Here is a 26,519-nt window from a genome sequence, read left to right on the forward strand (position 1 = left end):
GTTTCCCCCAATATCCGGTGCTTCAGCCTTCCTGAATAGTATTGTGCCTGTATGTGCCTCAGCATCTGTCTTTCTAATCTCCTACCCTTTTTGACTCCATGGAACACTGCATCACTTCCTCCTTGATGCCTCCTGAAGCCCCCAGCTTCAACCCTTTGCTAGCATCCCTCCTTGCCCTTCCATTTAAGCACATACTTACTGCAACAGGATTACCTAGCATTCATTTACTTGTTTGCTTCCTGCTTGTGGCAGTGTGTCTGTCTCTCCATCGGGGAAAGCCTGGGATGTTCTGGTGAGGTTTGGGGAAGTTGCTTTTGTCCTTGTTTGTTGCTGTTGCTATCATTTTAACAAGTTTCATTTCTTAGTAGTTTTTGAAAGCTGGATTGCTATGCATGTTTTCTTGTGTCCTTACCCATTTGTGATTAAATAACAGAGTCAAGAAACCCAAATAAGGGCTTCCCCTCTTCTGCTGGCCTAATTTCATTCTTTGATATCTACTTAGTAAAAACTTTTGTTCACTCAGGAACTTGAATCCACACTCTGGCATGAATTAGAAACGTTAAGCTGTTAATAACTTCCCTGGAGAATTATGACTTGAAAGAATGCTTTGCTACTTTTATCATCAGTTATGCATCGTGAAATGTCACAATTTCTCTTCAGAATTTCTTTATAAGCACAAAGCTGCAAATGTTCATCAATTGATCTATCTCAAGCCACTATTAGCTTAGAAATGAGAGGAACATTCTTTAGCAATCCAGGCCAATGAGAACTCCTAAGTCAATTTATACTTCTAAATCTGGCATCAGCATTTCTATAATTAGTAAAGTTCTAGCAAATCCACCTACTCAAGATCTCTGCTAAGTCCAACATTTATAGTGGTTCATTACAGAGCTATTAATATCATAGTCTTTCCTCATATGAATATTTCTACTCTCCATAATTCACTGCAGGGACATTTTTGCTCTGTTCTTCCTCTTTTGGACCTTGCATTTCCTTTCTGATTCACACAGTCCTCAGTACGTGACAAAGAGTTTTCAAAGCAAATTTGGACTAGGAGAATCATGCAGAGGAAAAGCATTGCAGCAGGAGTCAGCAACACTGGATTTGGGTTTCTGCCCTGTGACTCACTCGATCTGTACATAGCATAATCCACTTTCTTTATCTTAGTGTCTGTGAATCTGTGGGTGTTGGAATCAATGGTTACAAGCTTTTTCTTTTTAATATAAAATAGAATAATAATAGCTCGAGGTGAAGTGGGGGCCAGGTCCAGGAAACCTGTCCATTGTTGCCTTGGGCTGCTCTGAGCAAACTCAAGAGAGGTACAGACTCTCGTTCTCCATAGAGTACAGGGTGCAGCCTCTAAGGCTGTTCTTACCTTTATATTTTCTAAGTTTGTCTTTAGTGAACTCCCATCAACAGCAAGGAAGGTGTCCAGTCTCTCCACATCGTCACCACTATTTGGTATTTTCTGGGCCTTTGCTTTTAAATACAGAACTTGTCCTCATGGGTGTTTGATGGCACCCACTGTGGTTTGGGTTACTAACAACTTCTCATGAGCTCACTGGCCATTTGTGCATCTTATTTGGGTAAAAGTCTACTCAAATTCTTTGCACATTTTAAAATCAGATTGTTTATTGTCTTGTTGAGTTTCAGGGGTTCTGTATGTGTTCTGGATATTAATTTGTGATAAAAATATGATGTGGATGGTGTAGTTGTACATATATTTAGTCCCAGCACTGGGGAGATAGAAGCAAGCAGATCTCTATGAGTCCAGTATCAGCCTGGTCTACATAGTGAGTTCAAAGCCAGCCAGAGTTACACGATAAGACACATACATACATACATACATGCATACATATACACACATCACACACACACACACACACACACACACACACACACACACATATATCAGATGTTTCTCTCACCTGATAGTTTGCCATTTTACTGTTAATCCTGATTTTTTTTCATAAAGTCTGATTTATCAGTTTTTTCTTTAGTTGTCTATATACTTATTTACAAATCTTAAACTTTACATAGTCTTCATTTTATGCAGTCTCCTAGCCCAGTGTGATTCACATTCCTGCTTTTTCTCTTAAGTCATAGGGCTCACCCTGTTACTCTTCAGTTCCCTGCATTATGTTTTCCTCTGTTTTCTTTTCTTTAGTTGCTAGTTGTCTTAGCCAACGCTTCTGAGACTTTAATGTGCATCAAATGTCCTAGCTGGTGCTTAGTTTGAATAGCATGGCTCCATGTTTCACCATCTATCCATATAGGTTTCAATACCTATGCTGTTCACAAAAGTTACACCATACCTTTATTTCTTGTTTCTGGCTCTGTTCCTCTGTCTCTAGGTGTTTGGAATTGAAAGTCTGAAATCGAAAGAGGTAGTAAACAGTTAGTGCTTATAACTTCCCTCAGGCTGGGAAAGCCAGATCTCTGCTCAATGGTTTTGTTTCTTTGTTTATTTTTGGTTTTTTAACCACTTTTGAAGCTTTTCTTGGAATACACATTACTCTTCTGTTTGCATTATTTCTCTCAAAGGAAAAAAAAAAGACATAATAGAGTGAGGGTTGGACAGGAAAGAGCCTAAGGAGGTGACTCTGTATTTGCAGAGACTGAGTGAGTTCTTCAACCTTTTCATAGGCCTTTGTCCACTTATCATGTTGTCCTGTCTTTGTAAGGACTCTCACTGAGAACAAAGAATACTTTTCTCATTTCATATGTTCGTTCTCTCTCTCTCTCTCTCTCTCTCTCTAACACAGAATATTTAATATTTCCATTTCTGGGGTGGAGGTCTTCATTATTTGACAGTGTGTCACAAACAACAAGTCAAGTCATAGGTGAGCAAAGCCATAGGAAACCACATTGAATGTTGTTTAGAAGTTTTTTAGTATAAGAAAATCAAGAAGAGGGAAGACCAAACGGGTGAATACTTCATTCCTCCTTAGAATAGGGAACAAAATACCCATGAAAGGAGTTACAGAGACAACGTTTGGAGCTGAGACGAAAGGATGGACTATCCAGAGACTATCCCACCCAGGGATTCATCCCATAATCAGCCACCAAACCCAGACACTATTGCATATGCCAGCAAGATTTTGCTGAAGGGACCCTGGTATAGCTGTCTCGTATGAGGCTATGCCAGTGCCTGGCAAATACAGAAGTGGATGCTATGGACCACAGGGCCCCCAATGGAGAAGCTAGAGAAAGCACCCAAGGAGCTGAAGGTGTCTGCAACCCTATAGGTGGAACAACAATATGAACTAACCAGTACCCCGGAGCTCTCTGCTTGTGGACGTTGTACATCGTGGTGCGGAGCCTAGTGCGCACCACGATGTACAACGTCCACCGTGTCTCTAGTTGCATATGTAGCAGAAGATGGCCTAGTCGGCCATCACTGGGAAGAGAGGCCCCTTGGTCTTGCAAACTTTATAAGCCCCAGTACAGGGGAATGCCAGGGCCAAGAAGTGGGAGTGGGTGGGTAGGGGAGCAGGGTGGGGGGAGGGTATAGGGAACTTTCGGGCTAGCATTTGAAATGTATATAAAGAAAATATCTAATAAAAAAGGAAGTTTGTTAGTTTTAAGAAGACAGATTAAATTAAAAATGGCAAAAATTATTGCTCTTGCCTTTGTGTGCTGTTAGGTTTGCATATTCAGTCGTGTATACACCTGATTCTCCTTATTCTGAGGGATAATCCGAACTCAGACCAAATATTCCAATTGATTTATGTTGGAAAGCCAAGTTAATGATTAACATCCATCTCTGCTGACTTCAGTAGAGAAGTCGGCTTGTGAAGTCCATGTTTGGTTTAGTTGTTTGTGGGCAAGTATACGTAGTCATTCAGACATTTCCATCGAATACTACTGGGTGTCTATTTTTGTGGAGCAAACCATACTAGGCAGTAGAAATACAAGATTGAACAAAACACAGTCACTGTTCTTAAGGAAACCAATCAAGGAAATGTCAGGAGCACAAATATAAATAACTTTACAAGACAAGAGTATAAACCTAGCCTGCAAAGAGCTGGCCTGGTGTGGAGGAAAGGTGCTTTTGCAGAGATGGGTGGTGTGGGGTAGGGAGAAATGACCTTCAAACACTTGGTCCAGCAGAAGACTTAGAGTGGGGGAAGGGCAAAACAGAGCACTAATAGAGTGACAATATGGGATATGGGGACCTGCTGTAGTTAGGGGTATTGAAGAATTAGCTTAGAACAACAGCTCAGTGGCTCAGTGGAGCTTGAATGCCAGGTCACTGTAGACAAGAGGAGGTTATTTTTTCTTTTCTTTTCTTTTTTTTTTTTTTGCTAGAGAAAGGTATAGTATGGCCTGCTTCTCAGAACCATTTCTGCTGAGGACCTTTCCTTGTAGCCAGTTCCAGAGAGATGTGGCTTACACTTCCCATTCACCTCCTCTGTCTCCCCAGAGTTCCAGACTGTCTTTTACCTAAAGTCTATAAATAATATCAAGAAATCAGTGGTTACTACAAAGGGGGAGTTTCTAGTTGGCGTCATTGCTTTGTTGTTGGGTTTTTGTTTTTTTTTTTTTTTTTGCCCCTGTGGCATGTGTTGGTCTCAGGTTAATAAAGGTGTAGTACAAATATACCACATTTTCTGTATCCATTCTTCTGTTGAGGGACATCTGGGTTCTTTCCAGCTTCTGGCTATTATAAATAAGGCTGCTATGAACATAGTGGAGCATTTGTCCTTATTACATGTTGGAACATCTTCTGGGTATATGCCCAGGAGAGGTATTGCTGGATCCTCCGGTAGTACTATGTCCAATTTTCTGAGGAACTTCCAGACTGATTTCCAGAGTGGTTTTACAAGCTTGCAATCCCACCAACAATGGAGGAATGTTCCTCTTTCTCCACATCCTCACCAGCATCTGCTGTCACCTGATCTTAGCCATTCTGACTGGTGTGAGGTGGAATCTCAGGGTTGTTTTGATTTGCATTTCCCTGATGATTAAGGATGTTGAACATTTTTTTCAGGTGCTTCTCAGCCATGCAGTATTCCTCAGTTGAGATTTCTTTGTTTAGCTCTGTACCCCATTTTTAATGGGGTTATTTGATTTTCTGGAGTCCAGCTTCTTGAGTTCTTTGTATATATTGGGTATTAGTCCCCTATTGGATTTAGGATTGGTAACAATCCTTTCCCAATCTGTTGGTGGCCTTTTTGTCTTATTGACGGTGTCTTTTTCCTTGGAGTACTACTCAGCTATTAAAAACAATGAATTTATGAAATTCTTAGGCAAATGGATGGATCTGGAGGATATCATCCTGAGTGAGGTAACAAAAGAACTCACATGATATGCACTCACTGTTAAGTGGATATTAGCCCAGAAACTTAGAATTCCGAAGATACAATTTGCAAAACACATAAAACTCATAAAAGAAGGAAGACCAAAGTGTGGATACTTCATCCCTCCTTAGAATGGGGAACAAAATACCCATGAAAGGAGTTACAGAGACAAAGTTTGGCACTGAGAAGGAAGGAAGGACCATGTAGAGACTGCCCCACCTGGGAATCCATCCCATAATCAGCCACCAAGCGCAGACACTATTGCATATGCCAGCAAGATTTTGCTGACAGGACCCTGACATAGCTCTCTCTTGTGATTCTATGCCAATACCTGGTAAATACAGAAGTGGATGCTCACAGTCATCTATTGGATGGAATACAGGGCCCCCAATGGAGGAGCTAGAGAAAGTACCAAAGGAGCTGAAGGAGTCTGCAACCCTATAGGTGGAACAACAATATGAACTAACCAGTACCCCCAGAGCTCGTGTCTTTAGCTGCATATGTAGCAGAAGATGGCCTAGTTGGTCATCATTGGGAGGAGAGGCCTTTGGTCTCACAAAGATTATATGCCCCAGTACAGGAGAATGCCAGGGCCAAGTAGTTGGAGTGGGCGGGTAGGGGAGCAGTGTGGGGGGAGGGAATACGGGACTTTTGGGATAGCATTTGAAATGTAAATGAATAAAATATCTAATAAAAATTGTTTAAAAGAAGCACCCCCCCAAATAAAATAAAATAAAAAGTTGTAGTGCTGGGCACACTGACACTGAAGTAACTTGGAAATAAGTGTTGCCTAATTGCTGTGGGCACCAAGACAGTCCAAGCCGTGAGACCTGCTGGGTGTAACTGAGTATTTTCACTTCTAGGGTCTTTCCCTTCATGTCTTCATGCCCAGAATAGCCTGAGAACAAACTTTAAACAGCAGAACTTAGGAGAAGAGAGGAGAGGGAAGGGGAGGGGAGGGAGGAGGGAAAAGAGAGAGGAGGAGAGGAGTGGGTAGTGGGTAGGAGGGCAGAGGAGGAGGATATAGTTGTACTATCAGGAAGAATGGTCTGGTAGAAGAAGTTATAACAGTCCAACTCTCAAAAGAGTGAGGGAAGCGGAAGCCCCTGTGTTGTGCACGCATTCTCTGAGGGGCTCTCTGAACGCACATGCTCTCTGAAGGACTCTGTACTTGTCACTCTCATATTCATTTGCAAAAGCCATGCAAGCCCGTTGCTTCCCATAATACCCACATTTGGCATGTCATATGGAAAAAAACAAAAACATGTAATCTCTTGGCAGTTTTTTTTTTTTCTATAGCTAAAAGTTCACCATATTTGGGCAGTTCTCAAGTTGCAGGACAGACTTGTAAAACATTTCATGTATTCAAAAGCATATTGCTTTGAACATTCCACTTAGCATAAATACTTCATACTATTTAGTTCTTTTTGTGAGGAAGAACACAGAACACAAAGTTGTTCTCAGACACAGGATGGGTCAGGGTTCTGTTTCAAGTGCATCAAGTTGGAGGCAGCAAATGCAGAGGCAGAGCCAGCTTCTGCTACAGGAGAGCATGGGAAGGCTCTCCTGATGTGTGTGGAGCAGGTAGCCTGTGAAGCTCTGATTAAGGACCCAGCATTTCATAGCATGTAATAAATAATTCCAGTGACCCAGAGATAAGCTTTTTTTTTTCTTTTTAGCACTCCTGTAAATTTGCCATGGAATCATCTATATCAGTCAGTTCAATAATTTTTTTAATATGGGTTATAAGCAAAGAAAACCACTTCAAAACAACTTAGGCATCCGGGGCAATTTATTAGCTTTCTGGAGCCAGGAGCAGAATGGATAGCCAAACCACAGCAAGAGAAGGGACACAGCTGGATGGAGCCAAGGGAATAAAGGAGCAAACATTGCCAAGACCAGACTCTCGCTTCTCCAGTTCTCTGTGTGAGCTGGCATCCTTCTTCATTGCAGCCTGGCCTTGTTCATGTGTGCTGCTGCCGCTGCTGCCTTCTCCTTCTTCAGAGTGGCTGGTCTATACTCAGCTACAAATCTTGAAGAAAGGACCAGCATTGCCTTAGATGTTCCCAAGCCTTAAGAAGATAGTGAGCTATGGGGCAGGAGAAGGATTGGGCTTGGAAGTGGCAACCAGGAGAGTGGCATCTGTCAGGAGAAGGAAAGGCGAGACAAGCATGCCACAGGACCACTACATGAACTTACTCTTAAGTTCATGTCTTCTGTCACAGAGCACCGGATAAATGATTTAAGAAAAGAAAACAACAACAACAACAACAACAAAACCAAACCCTTCCTTTCTTTAAGGTTTAGAGGCAAGATAATGTGTTCACATCTGTTCTGTTTAGGCCTAAATAAAGGTTTGCATCATGTTCACTTGTTTAGTTCAGTCCTTGGATGGACCTCAGGTTCAAGGTTTGTGTTGGTAGACCCACATCAAACTACAATTCAGAGATTTCCCTGAATGCAGGTCAGTGTAACTTGTAAGCAAGGCCAGTGGTTCTTGTCAGATCCATTAATAGTAGAGATATTAGAGAATTGGGAAAAGCCTGTGTTCCACATTTTTTTCTCAACACACTTAGATGAGTAGAGAAGTTGGCAGAAGCAAGAAACACCTTTTGCTGCTAGTGAGAGCCTGAGATGTGGCACAGTCTCCTCTCACCCTGTCTCATAAATAAGGGGTGCACAGCACAGCTGTTAGCATATATCTTCCCTGCCCATGGAGAGTGGGAGGTGCTAAGGGTGTGTGTAATTACTGAGGGGACAGTAATTGACCAAGAAAATCATTATCATCATTATTTTAAAAGAGCCAGGGTGCCCCTGCCCTAAAGTTTATTTGAATAACTTTTGAACATGTGTTTCGGTTTAGCATCTAAACAGCAGCTATAGCCAACATACTGAGGGAAAGTTCAAGTTCACAAGCAGATGCCTGCACGAAGGAAAGCTGTGCAGAGGCCTTTGTTCAGCACAAGAGTTAAGCTTCACCATTTGTAAAGCCTGAACCCGTATCGGGTCTTGCTTCTGGGAGTAATGAACTTGGTCTGTACAATTGGAAGGCACAGGCAGGTGGCAACAGGACATTCTCCAAGCGTTGGCCGTTTTAGGAGCATGAGTTACCACTCTGAGCTGACAAGCAGCACTTCGCATTTTCACTGAGCAGAATGTGCCTAACCGTATATTAGTGAAGGAAGGCCCATGTTCTGCTGTTAGAACTTGGTGATCCTTACGAGTGTCCTTGGAGAAGCCGTTTTCTTTCCCCGTATGAAGGTCAAATGAATGCATTTTATTTGGCACTGTGTCTTCTGCAGCCTTTGGTATTTATATTGTCATGACTTAATTTCTTACTCTCTAGTTTCCAAAAATAAGTAGTAAACAAATAATGCATGCATAATTCTATCTGTTTTGAATACTCACTGAATACCAACCCTGGGTCACAAGGAAATGAGATGTGGATACTTGTGGGGTTTTTGGGGGAGCATACAGGGTTTAGACACTAAGTGGGAACAACAAAATGCATAGACTCTTTGCTAGCTTTCCCTCGCATGCATGGCCAGGTTGTGTATGCCCTTCTTTGAACATCACTACCGAATTCTCTGTGACACCACTTCTCAGGCCACATTCTGAATCAACAAACTTCACTTCAAAATTCCTGTTCACCATTTAATTTGTTTGAGCCTCAGTTTCTTCTCCAAGTGAGAATAGTAAGGCCTATCTTATAAGCTGTTAAATCACTAATGAAAATGACAATTGACTAATAACACTTAGTAAATTATTAGTAGAGAAGACAAGATGGAAGACATAAACCTTGCTATAGTTTGCATATGAGAAGTTACTCCCAAAGGCTTCATTTGTTGACTACTTGCTTATCTACTTACTTTGGTAGCTTCTGGAAACTGTAGGACATATAGCCTAGCAGGAGAAAGTAGATTACTGGGAATGTGTCTTTGAAGGCTAAACTTGGCCCCTTGTGCCTGTGTCTATCTCTCCCTCCCTCTGCCCACCCATCATGAAATGAACAGCCCCTCACTCTGATGAACATTACAGGCTCAGAAACACAGAGCCATATAACCATAGCCTGAAAGCTCAGAATCCATAAACCAAAGTAAGTCTTTCATCTACTATGTTGTTCCCTAGAACAAACAGATCCACAGCTTGATAGAATTAAAGATATTAAAAGCATACCAGCTTTAAAATTAATGATGTATGGAGATAGATCAGCAGGTAAACATGCTTGCTGAGCAATAAAAGGACCTGAGTTCAAATCACCATTACTCCTTTACATCAGGGTATGGGTATGGCTGTGCCTGTGCATGTAATACCAGCATAGGTGTGGGTGAATGATAGGGAATAGAGGGGAGTTCCTAAGTCTTTCTGGCCATCATCCAAGCTACAGGTTCAGTGAGAGACCCTGCCTCAAGGTAATAAGGTGGTAGATGATAGGGTAGTACATCTACCATCTTTCTCTGACTCCATGTATACTCAGAAATACATATCCTCACATATATGTGCAAGTAACACACATATATGCTGAGAGACAGAGACACAGAGAGACAGAGACAGAGAGATTGATTTGATGAAAGGTATGATGTATACAGGTATTACTTAAGATATAGAAAAATAAGTGGAGCATGGCTCAATTTATCTGGATTAGGCAGGGGAATGTATCCATTTCCCACTAACAAAACTTATCAGAATTGACTCTGATCAATGCTATTTACATAAGGTATCTCATAAAACCTCTTTCTGTTTCTCTGTTTCTGCCTCTCTCTCTCTCTCTCTCTCTCTCTCTCTCTCTCTCTCTCTCTCTCTCTCTCTCTCTCTCTGCCCCTCCCATTTGGAACAAAAAACATTCAGCATATGGTAGAGATGAGTTATAAGTGGGCCTTCAGAACTCTTCACCCAAAGCTTCAGCACTCTGGTGTGTGGAAAGAAGGCTCAGGATTGGGAATCACTACCAGCAGGAGCCAGACACAGGAGAATCGGCTATTGCTGACCCAACTTTCTGATCTTCCTTTTGGATTTGTTTGTATTCCGACTCTATGACTTTGTCTGGCACTGCATATTTTCTAGCACTTGAATGAAGAGAAATAGACCAAAATGTCTAGTTCATTATGGGGCAAAGTGACCAAGGCCTTATTTTCATAATTTTTCTGTTCTTGAGAGTATCATCTTGAGTGAGGCAACCCAATCACAAAAGAACTCACATGATATGCACTCACTGTTAAGTGGATATTAGCCCAGAAACAGAATACCGAAGATACAATTTGCAAAACACATAAAACTCAAGAAGAAGGAAGACCAAAGTGTGGATACTTCATCCCTCCTTAGAAAGGGAGAACAAAATACCCATGGAAGGAGTTACAAAGTTTGGAGCTGAGAAGGAAGGAAGGACTATGCAGAGACTGCCCCATCCAGGGATCCATCCCATAATCAACCACCAAACGCAGACACAATTGCATATGCCACCAAGATTTTGCTGACAGGACCCTGCTCTAGCTGTCTCATGTGAGGCTATGCCAGTGCCTGGCAAATACAGAAGTGGATGCTCACAGTCATCTATTGAATGGAATACAGGGCCCCCAATGGAGGAGCTAGAGAAAGTACCCAAGGAGCTGAAGGGGTCTGTAACCCTATAGGAGGAACAGCAATATGAACTAACCAGTACCCCCTGAGCTCGTGTCTCTAGCTGCATATATAGCAGAAGATGGCCTAGTCAGTCATCATTGGGAGGAGAGGCCCTTGGTCTCACAAAGATTATATGCCCCAGTACAGAGGAATGCCAGGGCCAGGAAGCAGGACTGACTGGGTGGGTTGGAGAGCAGGGTTGGGGGGAGGGTATAAGGAACTTTTAGGATAGCATTTGAATTGTAAATGAAGAAAATATCTAATAAAAATTGAAAAATATATTTCTTCTGCTTATATTAAATCATATTCATACCATATTTACTTTCATGCCTTGATGTCAGTAGATCCCAAGGCAGACTTTGATCAGGGTTCCTTATGTTGACATACAATTTCTTTCTAAGAAATGGAGGGCCACCCCTAATTTTCCATAAGACCCTTGTTAACCACCATTATTAAACTTCTTTTCTCTTTTCCTCATCTCCTTACATTGCTTTAACGTTTCTCTGCAACATGTTTAACATCCGATGTGATTTATTTGTTTATAAGTGAATCTTAATCTCCCCTACCTGGAAAAAAACCTAGTTTAAGAAAACTGTGAATAATATAAACTGAGACTCTGAATCTGCAGTGAACACTGGAGCATCTAACACGCAAACTGTCAGGACATCTCTGAGTAAGATGCGCTTTAGAAATGTTTAGTTTTATTTAGCTTGTCAAAAACTCAAAGTTTTTGTATAAATAATATTCGGCCCTCACTTTATGGTCATCTTAGGAATCATGGTCAGTCTCAAGTCTAGGTTAGTAGCACTTCAGTTATAACTCAGATGGGGCAAACCAGAGTTTTGACATACTATATAATAGCTTTATTATAGTCTCTTATGCCCACAGACTAGTCTAGCTCATAAAGCTTATAGATTTGTTGTAAGATCTTCTGAATTGAGAAATACAGTGGCCTTTTAAAATAGACCTCCCATGTGACTATAGTTAATAATATTTTGGTTCAGCTAATGTCTGTCAGCAATTAGTTAATTGGTAGTTTGTACCTATATTGACACTAATGTTCTCAACATATAGGGACTTGTTTAATGGCTTCTGTCTTAAAACAATTAGCATATCAAAGCAGAGCCACATAACAATAAATTATACTTGTATTTACTTTCATTTCTGGGGTTAATTGTCATTTTTTTCTACAGTCTTTTGGTATTTACAAAGAACCTTAATCAAGAATAATCATGCATGACCTAAAACAAAATGAGATGTAGCCTTGCCTGGTGCCATTTTTCAAATATGAGGTTTGTTTTTTTTTTAATATAAGTGATTCTAGTTTATGTTACTCAAGAGATGAACACTGAACTTCCTAGTTGAAGATACTTTCTGTCTAGTTTTATCAGCTTTATCCAATGTACTGAAACTTGAGAAGTTTCCAGATTAGAAAAGCCAGTGCAGTGGTTAATCTCACTCATTTCTTTGTTCATTATCCCTGTATTAATAGTTTCTGTTTTTTCAACCAATTCACTATATGTGGTATGTTCCATAATAGGAATGCAAAACTGTTCATACTCTCAAGAACTTGTCTATCGTGAATATCCATCATAAATATCAGGAACCCTTTTCTGTTAAAGTCAAAGCTGAGCTAGAATCACTGTTGGGTCTCAGCAGAATCCCACAGCTATTCTTACCTCTCTGTGTACATGTGAGTGCCTAACACAGTTTTGGAGAGAAGAAGGCAACAGTCTGTAGCTTTAGCAGATTTAGCGTCTTTTCCTCCTATTTTAGTCTGTGGCAGTTTCAAATGGCGCAGATAGAAAGCCCTGAAAATGTATACTTGTACATTTTAAAATGTCCCTTACTAGGTTTTAACCATCCCCTGTTTTCCACATGCTGCCATTAGTGGTTAGAATAATCATCTGTAATGCTAGCTTCTAAGAACATGGTACAAGAGCCTCTTTTCTAATTTCCCAGATGGGAGGGAACACATGTGCGAGTCTGTTAGAGTTGCAGAAACTGGAAACAGCACGATGTGGATTTGTATTTTTGGAACTCTTTGCGCTTATTTAAGCACCCCAACTAAACCTAGCTATCTATTAGGAGTCAAAAACCAATTCAAGGAAAATCTGAGTGCCTCACCTAGAGGAATAAAACATTGCATTATTTCAGAAAATAAATTAGAAATAACTGGACCACTGCCTTGTGTGCTTTTTCTACAGACGATCAGATCTAAATGTTGACCATGTAAATCAGACATCTTCTTGATGTTAGAAGAGCCTCTAAATAAATGTCCAAAGCTTGGATGAGAGAAAATGTAACACATATTGTAGGCGATGGGTAATAGAATTATTAGCCAACAAAAATGATCTGAGTACCCTAAAGAGAAATCAACAGTCAGTTTGACCAGTTATACAGAAGACATGTGAATGTCCAAGAAACACTTGAAAAGTTGACTCAGTGTTGTATCTAAATCAGGATACTGTCTCCAGATATCAACCTGCCAACATTCCATTAGAAAGAGTGAGTGGGTGAGAACCCTGTTACCAAGTTACACACAAGGAAGGAAACAGGCATGTCCACATATTACAAATACATGTTGGATCAAATTTGCATTTCTGCAAGTTGTTCAGTTAAAAAAAATCCATTAAATTCTACTGAAATATAAGGTATTCGTGACAATTAAGCTTCGTTTTAGTTACCTACTAAGAGTAATAGCACACTACTGAAGTCATATGCACACAGCATTGCAAGCAACATGGAGGTCTGTTGCTAGGGTAATAGATAAATAAAAAATATATCTGTGCTGGGAGTAGTATGTAGCTATTGAAACAGCAATTAGTAGAGTAATCTGTGTAATATGATCTCATTAGGGAAAACAAAACAGAAGGATAAAGAGGTGCTCACCTGTGGTACCTGTGCACCTGCATGTGTGTGTGTGTGTGTGTGTGTGTGTGTGTGTGTGTGTATGAATATAGGGAAAGTTGACTAAGACAACACTGTAGTCTTGAGTACACTGAAAATTAATTGTTAAGATAGGAGTAGAAAGACCAATTTTAAAATATATTTCTGCATGTTTGGGCTTTAATTATTTTTTTATTATTTTATTTACTTACATTCTATTATTTGTCCCTCCTCCTCCCAGTCCTCCCTCCCAGTTCCTCATTTCATTCTTTCTCCCCCTTGCCTCCAAAAGGGTGCTTCCCCCCAACTACCAGGCCTCCCCCTTTCCTGGGGCCTCAAGTTTCAAGGAGTAAGCACATCTCCCACTGAGGCCAGACTGGGCAGACCTCTGCTGTATATGTAACAGGCCTTGGACTGGCCCCTGTATGCTCCTGGTTGGTGGCTCAGTCTCTGGGAGCTCCCTGGGATCTGGTCTTATGGGCTGGCCCTCCCCTTTAGCTTCTTCAATCCTTCCTCTAATTCAACCATAGGAGTCCCCAACTTCAGTCCAATAATTGGGTTTAAGTATCTGCGTTTGTCTCACCCAGCTGCTTGTAGGACCTCTCAGAGGACAGCCATGCCAAACTCCCATCTGTAAGCATCAGTAATAGTGACAGGCCTTGGTTCCCCCCAAGAGATGGATCCTAAGTTGGGCTGGACAGCCTTTCCTTCAGTCTCTTCTCCATTTTTGTCCCTGCAGTTCTTTTAGAAAGGAACAATTCTGGGTCAGAAATTTTGGCTGTGGCTTAGTAACCCCGTCCCTCCACTTGAGGCTCTGTCTGTCTACTGGAGGTGGACTCCTGAAGTTCCTTCTCCCCAATGTTGGGCATTTTGGCTAAGGTCAACCCCACTGAAATCTGAGAGTCTCTCACCTTCCATGTCTCTGGTACTTTCTAGAGGGTCCCCCTACCTCCCACCCACCTCTGAAGATGGAAAGATCTTCCATTCTCATGGATTGGTAGGATTAACATAGTGAAAATGGCCATTTTACCAAAAGCAATATACAGATTCAATGCAGCCTCCATCAAAATTCCAACATAATTCTTCACAGACAGAAAGAGCAATTCTTAACTTCATATGGAAAAACAACCCAAGATAGCCAAAACAATAATAATAATAATTCTTCTTCTTCTTCTTCTTCTTCTTCTTCTTCTTCTTCTTCTTCTTCTTCTTCTTCTTCTTCTTCTTCTTCTTCTTCTTCTTCTTCTTCTTCTTCTTCTTCTTCTTCTTCTTCTTCCTCCTCCTCCTCCTCCTCCTCCTCCTCCTCTTCCTCCTCCTTCTTCTTTTGTTTGTTTTTGAGACAGGGTTTCTCTGTGTAGCCCTGGCTATCCTGGAATTCACTTTGTAGACCAGGCTGGCCTCGACCTCAGAAATCCGCCTCCCTCTGCCTCCCAAGTGCTGGGATTAAAGGCATGTGCCACCACCGCCCGGCCCAAAAACAATTCTTAACAATAAAAGAACTTTCAGGGGAAATCACCATCCCTGATCTCAAGCTGTACTACAAAGCAATAGCGATAAAAACAAAACAAAACTGCATGGTATTGGTATAGAGACAGACAGGTAGATCAATGGAATAGAATTGAAGGCCCAAAAGTAGACCCACATACATATGGACACTTGATCTTTGACAAAGAAGCCAAAAAATACAGTAGAAAAACATCTTCAATAAGTGGTGCTGGTCTAACTGGCATTCTATGTAGAAGAATGAAAATATCTTTATTTTTATATTTATTACCTTACACAAAGCTCAAGTCTAAGTGGATAAAGAACCTCAATGTAAAACCTGGTACCCTGAATCTAATAGAAGAGAAAATGGGAAAGAACCTCAAACTCATTGGCACAGGGAGAAATTTCCTAAACAGAACACCAATAGCTCAGGCTCTAAGATCAACAGTTGATAAATGGACTTTCATGAAATTGAAAAGCTTCTGTAAGGCAAAAATCACTGTCAATAGAACAAATTGGGAAAAAACTTTCACTAACTCTACATCTGACAGAGGGCTAATACCCAAAATATATAAATAATTCAAGAAGTTAACCTCCAAAAAACCAAATAACCCAATAAAATAATGGTATACAGAGCTAAACAGAGGATTCACAACAGAAGAATCTCAAATGGCTGAGAAGTACTTAATGAAACGTTCAAAGTCCTTAGTCATGAGGGTAACACAAATCAAACCAAACCTGAGATTCCACCTCACACCAGTCAGAAGGGCTAAGATCAAAAACTCAAATGACAGCAAATGCTGGCAAGGATGTGGAGAAGGAGGAACACTCCTCCATTGCTGGTGGGATTACAAATTGGTACAACCACTCTGGAAATCAATCTGGTGGTTTCTCAGAAAATTGGAAATAGTTCTACCTGAAGACCCAGCTATACCACTCTTGGGCATATACCCAAAAGATGCCCCACCATACCACAAGGACAGGTACTCTACCATGTTCATAACAGCCTTATTTGTAACATCTAGAAGCTGGAAATAATCCAGATGTCCCTCAACCAAATGGATACATAAAATATGGTTCATTTACACAATTCAGCTATTTAAAATGAGGGCATCATGAATTTTGCAGACAAATGGATGGAACTAGAAAATATCATCCTCAGTAAGGTAATGTAGACCCAAAAGGACATGCATGGTATGTACTCACTGATAAGTGGATATTAACCAAAAAGTATAGATTACCCATGATACAACTCACAGACCATATGAAGTTTAACAAGCAGAAAGGCCTAAGTGAGGATGCTTCAATCCCACTTAGAAGGGGGAATGAAATAATCATGGGATGCAGAGGAAGGGAAGGAGGGAGAGGCCTATATAGGAGAGAGGAGGGTAGGTGGGAGGGGGAAAGGAGAGGAGAATAGGTATGGGGAGAGGGGACAGGCGAGAGTCCCAGAAGGCCAAGAGAATGAATGGTTGGGCTATAAAGAAAAGAAGCCTATTTTTTTGTAAGGTAAAAACAAACAAACAAAACAGACAACTTAAGAAATTTAAAAGAAAAAGATGAAAGTGTAAGGGCCAAACCCTGACATAGAAAATCAGAGCAAAGGGTTTTAGAATTAAAATAGAAGCGGGGAAGAGTTGGAGGCAAGTGATCATCCCTGTCAAGAGCATTAAAGAACAAGTAAGAAGACAGACTCTTTATCCCATTTTTTAATAGGGTTATTTGATTCTCTGGAGTCTAACTTGTTGAGTTCTTTATATATATTGGATATTGGCCCTCTATCAGATATAGGATTGGTAAAGATCATTTCCCAATCTGTTTGTTGACATTTTATCCTATGGACAGTGTCCTTTGCCTTACAGAAGCTTTGTAATTTTATGAGGTCCCATTTGTCAATTCTTGATCTTAGAGCATAAGCTGTTGGTGTTCTGTTCAGGAAATTCTCCCCTGTGCCCATATGCTTGATCAGGGCTCTTCCCTACTTTCTTTTCTATTAGTTTCAATGTATCTGGTTTTATGTGGAGGTCCTTGATCCACTTGGACTTGAGCTTTGTACAAGGAAATAAGAATGAATCAATTTGCATTCCTCTACATGCTAACTGCCAGTTGTGCCAGCACCGTTTGTTGAAAATGCTGTCTTTTTACCACTGGATGGTTTTAGCTCCTTTGTCAAAGATCAAGTGACCATAGGTGTATGGATTAATTTCCCAGAAGCTTAGAATACCCAAGATACAATTCACAGACCACATGAAGCTCAAGAAGAAGGAAGACCAAAGTATGGATAATTCAGTCTTTCTTAGAAGGGGGAACAAAATACCCATGGGAGGTATATAGAGACAAAGTGTGGAGCAGTGACTGAAGGAAAGGCCATCCAGAGACTGCCCTACCTGGGAATCCATCCCATATACAGTCACCAAACGCAGACACTATTGTGGATGCCAAGAAGTGCATGCTGACAGGAGCCTGGTATAACTGTCTACTGAGAGGCTCTGCCAGAGCCTGACAAATACAGAGGTGAATGCTCGAAGCCAACCATTGGATTGAACAATGGAGAAGTTAGAGGAAGGACTGAAGGAGCTGAAGGGGGTTTGCAATGCCATAGAAAGAACAACAATATCAACCGAGTAGTCCCCCGCCCCCCTAGAGCTCCCAGGGACTAAATCACCAACCAAAGAGTACACATGGAGGGACCCATGTCTCCAGTCTCATATGTAGCAGAGAATGACCTTGTCTGGCATCAATGGGAGGAGATGCCCTTGGTCCTGTGAAGGGTTGATGCCCCTGTATAGGGGAATGTGAAGGCAGGGAGGTGGGTGGGTGGGTTGGTGGGGGAACACCCTCATAGAAGCAGGGGGAAGGGGGATGATATAAGTGGGAAACCAGCAAAGGGGATAACATTTGAAATGTAAATAAAGAAAATATCTAATAAAGAAGGAGAAGGAGAAGACGACAACCATGACCAAGACAAGGAAGACAGACGAGTTCCTGCTGCTTTAGGAAGGCTCCCGGAAAGGAGTGGCACTGGACAGCCTTGTACCATTGCAGTGGCTGTGGTGGGTTTTTAAACTCTCCACTCATGGGCCCTTTTTACCTGGTAACTTTTTATATAACCCTGTTTATAAAGGTATATAAAATACTTTTGTTGATAAACATCAATCATTTGTTGATAAATGTCTTAAGGAAATATTCTTCAAAGAAAGGTTTTGGTAGACATAATTTTACCATTTTTTTAAGATCAAAAGAAAATGTGCATTGGTAAAATGGTGAGGTTGTTTATTTTTACATAAAAATTAAGTCATGTGAATATTCGAGTTGATGGACATTTTGACTCTGATGCCTTCAGTGTTAAGGGTGCTTCTTTGTATGTAATATATGGCCCAAAATGGCAGAACCATGGTCTGACTTCAGGACCAGTTCAGAAACTGCTGAAAATTCTGTCCTCATCCCAAACCAGAATTCATTGAGGTGTTTACTTCTTAATTGAAACTGAAGTCAGCAATTCAATAATTCTTTAAATCAAAGATTATAATGCAGTAAAATCTCAAAATACCCTGATTTGTTACTCGCTGAGGACTGTTGTAGAAATACGGTCTTTGTACTGTGTAATTAAATCATTGTGTTTGTATAAAAGCACCACATTTGGTGACAGTGCCTTGAGGCTGAGCCTAGGTTCTTCAAGACATGTTCCTTCGTATGTATGCTTTGATAGCATCCGTAGCACAAGGTGTGCACACTGCTTGCTCAGACCAAGACTTTAGAGATCACAGGATGCCTTGTGGGCAAGCTTGCTTGAAATATCTTGGGTATGCTTTGCATTGGGCTTTGAATTCAATTTTGGTTATTGTTGTTCAGAAACCTTTCCTTTTGTAGTGTCTGTGGCTCCCTCCGCTAGTTCCCCTGAGCTTACTTCATAGAGTTCTCCTCCTCTCTTATCTCTGTTTTATAGAGCGGGCCCTGGGGCTCAGCAGAAAGGTATAGACCCCTTAAGACAACCCATTGTACAGTTCTTCTGCATGTGCCCCAGAGGTTGTGATCACAGATACAGAGAGCCATGCACTCTCCAGCTCCTTCCACCTCCTGTGTTTGAATCCAGTGGGAGCTATGGGATCTTGCTGCTTATGTTGGAGCTCCTGCTGTAGCTGGTGTAGCAGAGAAATGTTGCTGCCTCAGAGAAGCAGAGACAAGGAAGGGAATTAGTTCTCTGTATATTACATCATTGTCATTTTGACCTGGTCTTGTGCACTCAGACTTGGGATTTGCAGTGATTTTGTATAGCCCCCCTTCTGACCTTGGAAGCGAAGGACTGGTCCTTTGAACAGCTTTGAACAAGTCTTTATTGAAGTGGAAATGCAACATAAGTATGGGTGGTTTGGGTGTTTCCTAGCTATGCTTGATATGCATCTCCACGTAGCCCCTCATCTCATTCATGCACACCCAAGACACTCCAGTGACTTCTTTGTGCACAAGGCTGGTGAGCAAATTCTGTAACAGATAGATGTAGGATATGGGCCAAGGCCCAGGCAATGGAAGGCATAGCCATGGCTGCAGCAAGTAGCAGCTACGTGTTCCTACCTAACTCTTACTTCTTGGTGCTTCTTAATTTTTCTTCTCAAAAGATGGGAGAGACTTGATGGTCCTTGTCCCTGTGTATACGTGACACACATGCACTTCTTATTAGCACAATGAGAAATTGGACAAAGATATTGAAAATATCTAAGCTAAGCAGTATGTGTGTTGTTCCCAAGATACAAGAAAGGGAGTGGAATTTGAAGAGATGAAGGACTCTGCCAGAGTCCCTCAATGCTCATGCACAGTTCAAGCTTAGACTGGGACCCCTTTCTTGTTTGGCTGAGCCCCTACTGCATCCCCCAGGACCAGAAAACTGGTTCAGAAGCAGAGGTCTGTTTTTACTGTTCCCTACAGGGAAATAATATCTAGTTGGAGCATTTTAGGTTTTTGTACTTGACTTGGAGCCACTGCCAGGTTACGAGGAGTTACTGAAGCGTGGCGTGTACAGATTACAGTCAATATACTTTAGAGTTGCTCTGATTCGGCATTTTACGCAGAACTCTGGCAGACAGTTTGGAACTTGGCAATAGTCATAAAGTTCCCATTTTTGACTCAGTACACTTCATCCATGTATATCGATACTTCCTTGAATTAGTTCTGAATTTCAGTTGTGAGTCTGATAGTCAAGTCTTACCAATTAAGTTTACCATTAACCTCAAGGCTTCTCCTGGTGGGTTGATCAGTAATTATCATTCTTAGATTAATGGGGAGATTACTCTGAAATATTCTCATAATTGGTCATACATGATAGGTATGTGTTGGCGATCCCAAGTAAATCATCTATAATCACTTTGCTAAAGTAGATGTGCACTACCCCTACCCAGCCTTTATTTATATAGTGGCTCACTTTATACTTTGTAGGAATATATTTACTAGGGATTTTTTTTCTATTTAAATTAACTTAAGCATACTATAAAGATTGGTATAATGAGATTATTGGGCCCATATCTTAACATTTTGCTGTGTTTTAGGACATAAATTATGTTTGTAGCAATATGTTTGCTGAACTGTGTTAACTATGCTTCTGTCTAACGTGTTACCATCAGATTCACTCCCTGTTTCACTGGGGATATGGGGAAAAGTGAAGTAGTTGAGGTTTTTTGCTTTATTGTGGTAGGCTTTGGTCAAGATGTTTGGGAGGCACCACCTTGAGGAGTGAGGCAAAGGTATGCTGAGCCATTTGGTTGAGTGACGATGACTCCAAACCATGGTTCCATGCCAGTAGGCCGTGTGTGAGTTCATCACTGATAAGATTCTATCTACAATAAGCATGGTGTGATGATACATGCTCAAAATCTTGGCATTTGGGAGGCCTGGGTAGGAAGCTCTTGAATTTGAGGTTAGCCTGGGCTATATAATGGGACCTATCTCAAAAAAAAAAACCTAAAGTGTTCAGAGACAAGGTGCTCAATTGTGTTTTTTCACTTCTTTTCTAAGGATGTAAATGAAGACCCTGGAGAAGATGTGGCCCTTCTTTCTGTCAGTTTTGAGGATACTGAAGCTACCCAGGTGTACCCCAAGTTGTACTTGTCACCCCGAATTGAACAGTAAGTGTCAGTGTCTTTGATATGATGAGCCAGATACTTCTACTTAGAAACCTATTCATCTCTTCTTTTTACATGAACTCTTACATTTTTTCTTTTCTTTTCTTAGAAATTTATATATTGAGGATTTTTTTAAAAACTTTTTTCTCTTGTGTATACATGAGTGCACACATCCAAGTGTACCAAGTGTAAGTATACCATTTGCATGCATATACCAACAAAGGCCAGACGAAGGCATCAGATTCCCTGGAAGTGGAATTACAGGCAGTTTTAAGCTGCACCCTATGGGTACTGTGATCTGAACCAGGTCCTCTGCAAGAGCAGCCAATGTTCTTAAACTGCTAAGCCATCTCTCTCGCCTTGGGTTGAAAGCTTTGATGGCTCACTACATGCAGAGAGTATTTGCAACTGCAGTCTTTCAGTGAATCTTATTCATGCAATCTGTGCTCTCTGTATTGTGCCTTTGAACCCTTAAAGGAATTGTAGAGTATACCAAGTTCAAATTTTTACTCTCTCCGGTGTCCCTAGGCATTTATTGCAAGCAGTAGTTGTAGCCTGTCATGGATTGCTGAATAGTATCTGACATAACATATATTCAAAACTGTCACGTTATTTGTGAAAAAATAACCAGTTTCTTTAAGATATTAAGTGAAAAGTAATCAGAATGTGATCAAGGTAGTGTTAAAAGTAGAAGATTTAAAATGGTGGTGATTGAGTTCATTCTGTGTTTAAATAGCTCTCTCTGGTTTTATGCAATGTCTCCTCACCTCACATAGTCAAAACAATTTGCTATCCTACTTGTGTTCCAACAAGTAACTTTTCTTATTAGAAATGAGTTTTATAAAGACTCACTTCACAATGTACTCGTTGTTGGCTAAATGCTTTGGTAGCTTATTCAACTTCAAAGGAAGCTAAGGTTCATTGAACATGGATTATAAGCAGATTTGGTTGGGAACTTCTGACAAGACACATTTTTCATCCACAGAAGTTTTTACAGATTTTTACTGAAATATATTATTAAAGTTCTCTGTAAGACCTTTAGTCAGGCTTGGCAGATTTCTGTCTGAGAGCAGATATGGTTGCCATCCGACATTAATATACTAGGCCATTTTGATGCTCTCTGACCTCAGTTGTTCTAAGTTGTGAGTCATGGCCACCCCATCTTACAAATTGATATGATACAGCTGCTTATATCCAAATGTGGGAGTTTGTGAAAATCAGTAATGTACAGGCATTCTCTTGCTAATTTATATATCTCTGATAACAGCTGGAGTGGGATTTTACAGTAGCAAGTACTGCATTTTGCCCTGCCTACCACATGAAATTTTAACTTAAAATATTGACCCATGTTAAATAAAAGACCATCAGCTGGCAGCAACAATGCAGTCTAAAAGACGGAAACTCTGGAGTGAGGAGAGCTGCAGACACCCAGACTCTGGCCCCTAGCATGGGCCAGTGAAGTTCAAGCACCTCGTGTTTTATGCCTTTATAAAATGCACATACTGGTACCTATTTAATAATGTTATTTTTAGTGTTCCTAGAGCATTAAGCCTGGCACTGGGGCAACCCTCACCAAATAGTAGCGATTAGCCTTGTTGGTTTTGCTGCTAGAGTTCATGGCAGTGAGTGGTGGGTCGTTGACATGGAAGAGTCAAGTCGGAGAGAAATGAAAAGGATGGGAATGATGGGAATACATACTAGTTCCGGACACTCAGAGTGAACTCAGTGAGCTAAATTCAGCTATTTGGGTGATGAGAAACTTAGAGAAAAACATCCCAAGATGTCTGAGAAACGAGCATGTTAATTAACTATGAACAAGCAGTTGCTCTCTCAGCAGAGTGTTGTTCTGGGGTAACCGGATGGAGTATAGGGCCTCAGGCATACAGTGCATGTGCTACCACTGGGCTGTAGCTCCAGCCTAGGGTTTACTTTCAGTTAGAAATCATATCTCATTACGTTTCCCAGGCTGATCTTATTAATGACCCAAGCTGACCCCAAACTTGATTCCTCCACTTCAGCCTCCCAAGCTGCTGGGATTGCTGCCCTGTGCCACTAAGTCTGTATAGAAAGGCTTTATTCTGAACTGAAGCCAGGTTATTTCTCTCAAGTGACTGTGCCTACTTTGCAAGAAAGCTTGCAAATAAATGTCTTTATTCTAGTAATCTAAGATGTGGTGAGACAATTGAAAGGGTAGGAATATTTTAAGTCACTTTTCCTAGTTCTAAAACACAGCTCTTATAGATCAAGTGTGGTGGCACATGCCTTTAGTCCCCACATTCAGGAGTATGAGGAAGGTGATCTCTGTGAGTTTGAGGCCAGCCTGGTCTATAGAGCAAGTTCTAGGACAGCCTGGGCTACACAGAGAAACTCTCTCTGAAACAGATAAACGAACAGTAGCCCAGTTGTCAGTGTGCCTCCTTGTTCTTCCCGCCCTGTCTCTTGCCCTCACTGAGGCTGTCTTTGCAGCTCGGCATTCTCAGCTCACTACTCTTTTCCTACCATGCCTTTGCTGAGGAAAGCCTTCCTTTTGTGCACAGTGCCCTGTGTGGTACTCTCCCTCCTGGTGAGTGCACAGGCTCTATCACTTTGTTCCCATGCCCTCCCTACCCACGCTGCCTCTGGGCACAGTCTACCCTCCCTGTCACAGTAGTTTGTCCTCATCTTACCATCTACTTACGTGTGATGTACATTTCTCTAACCCTTTTCAGAGTGATGAATAAGTATACCATTCCCACAGTGCCTCGCACAACAAAAGCCTGGTTTTGACAGTTTTATAAGTTCATATGTAATTCTAACCCTTAACTTGGAATGGCTAACTGAAAGCTTCAAAATTTTTTTGGTTGATACAAATTCTCCTGATGTAACTATATTTCTAATACAAAAGTAAGTAACCAGACATTACTGTATCTTCAAACAGAACTTTTCAAAAGATTTTAGAAATTGAGGCATGGCTGTGTGCAGGCTTCCACATTTGCTATATTCTGTGCAGTCATTCATTCCCTAACCCCTTAGCCTGGTTGCACATTCTAGGGATCTCATTCGCCCACAATCCACTGAGGTCTCAGAATATTAAACACAAAAGCTTAGAAGTAAAGAATTCATATTTTAATTTGTACACCATATAAAGTCTTATATGGCCCTTCTCCATCCTGCCTCGGATAGGGATCACCTGTTTGCCAGCTCTCTGGACTGTATGTGCTCCTTAACAGTTAGTCATCAGTAGCTGCCCTGATTATCAGACTGGCTGTCATTCTATTGCAGGGGTTCAGGAAACCCCATTTTACTTAGTAGTGGCCCAGAGTGTAAGAGTAGCGATGCTGGCAGTTGAGACCTGCCAACAAGAAACCTTACTTTAAGCCATTTCACTTAAAGTGGAAAGGTGACCATTTTCGACTATGGGCTGGGCATGAGGGCTGAGCACAGTGCCAGGCATGGTGGCATATGTGTTTAAATCCCAGCACTTTGGAGGCAGAGGCAGGAAGAGGATCTCTGTAAATCTGAGGCCATTTAGGTGTACACAGGGAGACTCTGTCTCAAAATAAAGCAAAACAAAACCAAGTTCTCAAATTAATAAGAAAAAGATGAGGAAGCCTCAGTTCTACAGTAAACAGATCTTGTTTTCATGAAATTGTGGAGGAACCCCCTGTGCTAGTTTTCTTTTGCACTTCAGACCATAGAAGTTGCCCTTGCTCTGTTTGTTGTGGCTATTGCACCGTCAGCTAATCCTCGCCGATCAGAGCATAGAAGAGGAGTAACGCCGTTTCAGGAGGGTGTGGCCCTGGGACACGTTTTCAGAAGTGGGTGAAGGAGATTAGTAGTATTGTGGACATTATGTTAAGCTTTCATTTTCTACCTTTATTTTGTGTTACCTAGCCAACTCTCAGCTAGCCAAGCATGGCTTATAGATTCAGACATGAAGGGTACTTTGTGGATTCATGGGGAAAGCATCCCCAGCTAGCCTTGCCTGGCCTTTTCCTTAGCTGAGGGTTCTTTTCAGTTCCTCCTGTGGTTCTCTCTGAGAAGTCCCATGCAGGATCTCACATAGGCAGAAGCTCCAGGAGACCAAGAGCCTGCTACACATTATTTTAAAATGGTCAAAAGAAGTCTGGCTTCTCCACCTCTCAGTACATGGGCAAAGGGAAATTCCAGGCTTGTCTGGCTATTATCACTCTGCCCCAACTTGTCTGTGCAGTAGGCAAGGATATTAACTAGTCCCAGAAATAGAAAAAGAAAAATACTACTTAGGGTGTTGTCATCACATGAAGGAAAAGGGATCAATTTGTTATACTCTAAAGATTCTAACGATATGAGTACCAAATGTCCCCGAATTAGACAATTCCAATAAAAAGGAACATCTGTCAGATACATTGGTCAAAACCTTCCAAGCACGTTGTGATTTTATGATGTTGTGAAGTGTGCCTGGTGCCTTTGACAGCCCTGTCTGTCGCACATGGCTTGCATGCCCTCACGGCGCTGAGATGCCTGCTGTCCTTAATTCTCCCACTGTGCATGTGTAGAGCTTGCAGAATAAACACTTCTGAGAAGAACTTCGTGTTCTTCATGCATGAGGGACATTTGTGAAGTAAACAGACTTCATGTACTATACATTTGTTTCCCAAGGAATCAAAACCAGGCCTGAAAGAATGAAGCCAGTGTGAGCTATGCAAAAAGAAGGCCAAGCGCGAGGACAGCGAGGAGGCAGAGTAGCTAGCGGTCAGAAATGCAAAAGACTAGATTTTGGTCGCATATTAGAAAAGGGAAAAAAATCATTTCTGAACCAGTTGCCTTGCTTTTTCCTGGCAGGAAAGCTGTGAATACTAAGGTTACACCATCCGAGCTGGCACTGAACATGCCGTACCTCCTCTCGGTCCCAGACTTTGGGCATTTCCCGCAGTGAAATGAAAGGTGAGATGGGCATCGAGGCAGCACGGTGCTCGTCTCGGGAAGGTGTGGGCCCTTTTCTTGGCTCCAGCCAGTGTATAGGAGTGCTTTGAAGAAAACTAGCTTCGTCACTCCCAGAACTGTTCCCACTCAGTGCATAAAAGAGGACTTCAGCCCCTGAGGCAGACCAGGTGGCATCTTTCACAAGTACAGAATTTGTTTTTAGAAC

The 26,519-nt window shown here is 41.4% G+C and overlaps 1 protein-coding gene across 1 annotated transcript in view; it reads left to right on the forward strand.

Annotated features, from left to right (window-relative positions):
• Nucleotides 1-26,519, forward strand: part of Babam2 (BRISC and BRCA1 A complex member 2) — a 430,660-nt gene that overhangs the window by 232,549 nt on the left and 171,592 nt on the right. The window contains exon 7 of the mRNA XM_021162018.2: nt 21,303-21,412. Coding sequence (XP_021017677.1) covers nt 21,303-21,412 — 110 coding nt within the window. The remainder of the gene's footprint in view (nt 1-21,302; nt 21,413-26,519) is intronic.

The sequence above is a fragment of the Mus caroli genome, chromosome 5 (assembly GCF_900094665.2).
Source record: "Mus caroli chromosome 5, CAROLI_EIJ_v1.1, whole genome shotgun sequence".
Classification (NCBI taxonomy): Eukaryota; Metazoa; Chordata; class Mammalia; order Rodentia; family Muridae; genus Mus; species Mus caroli.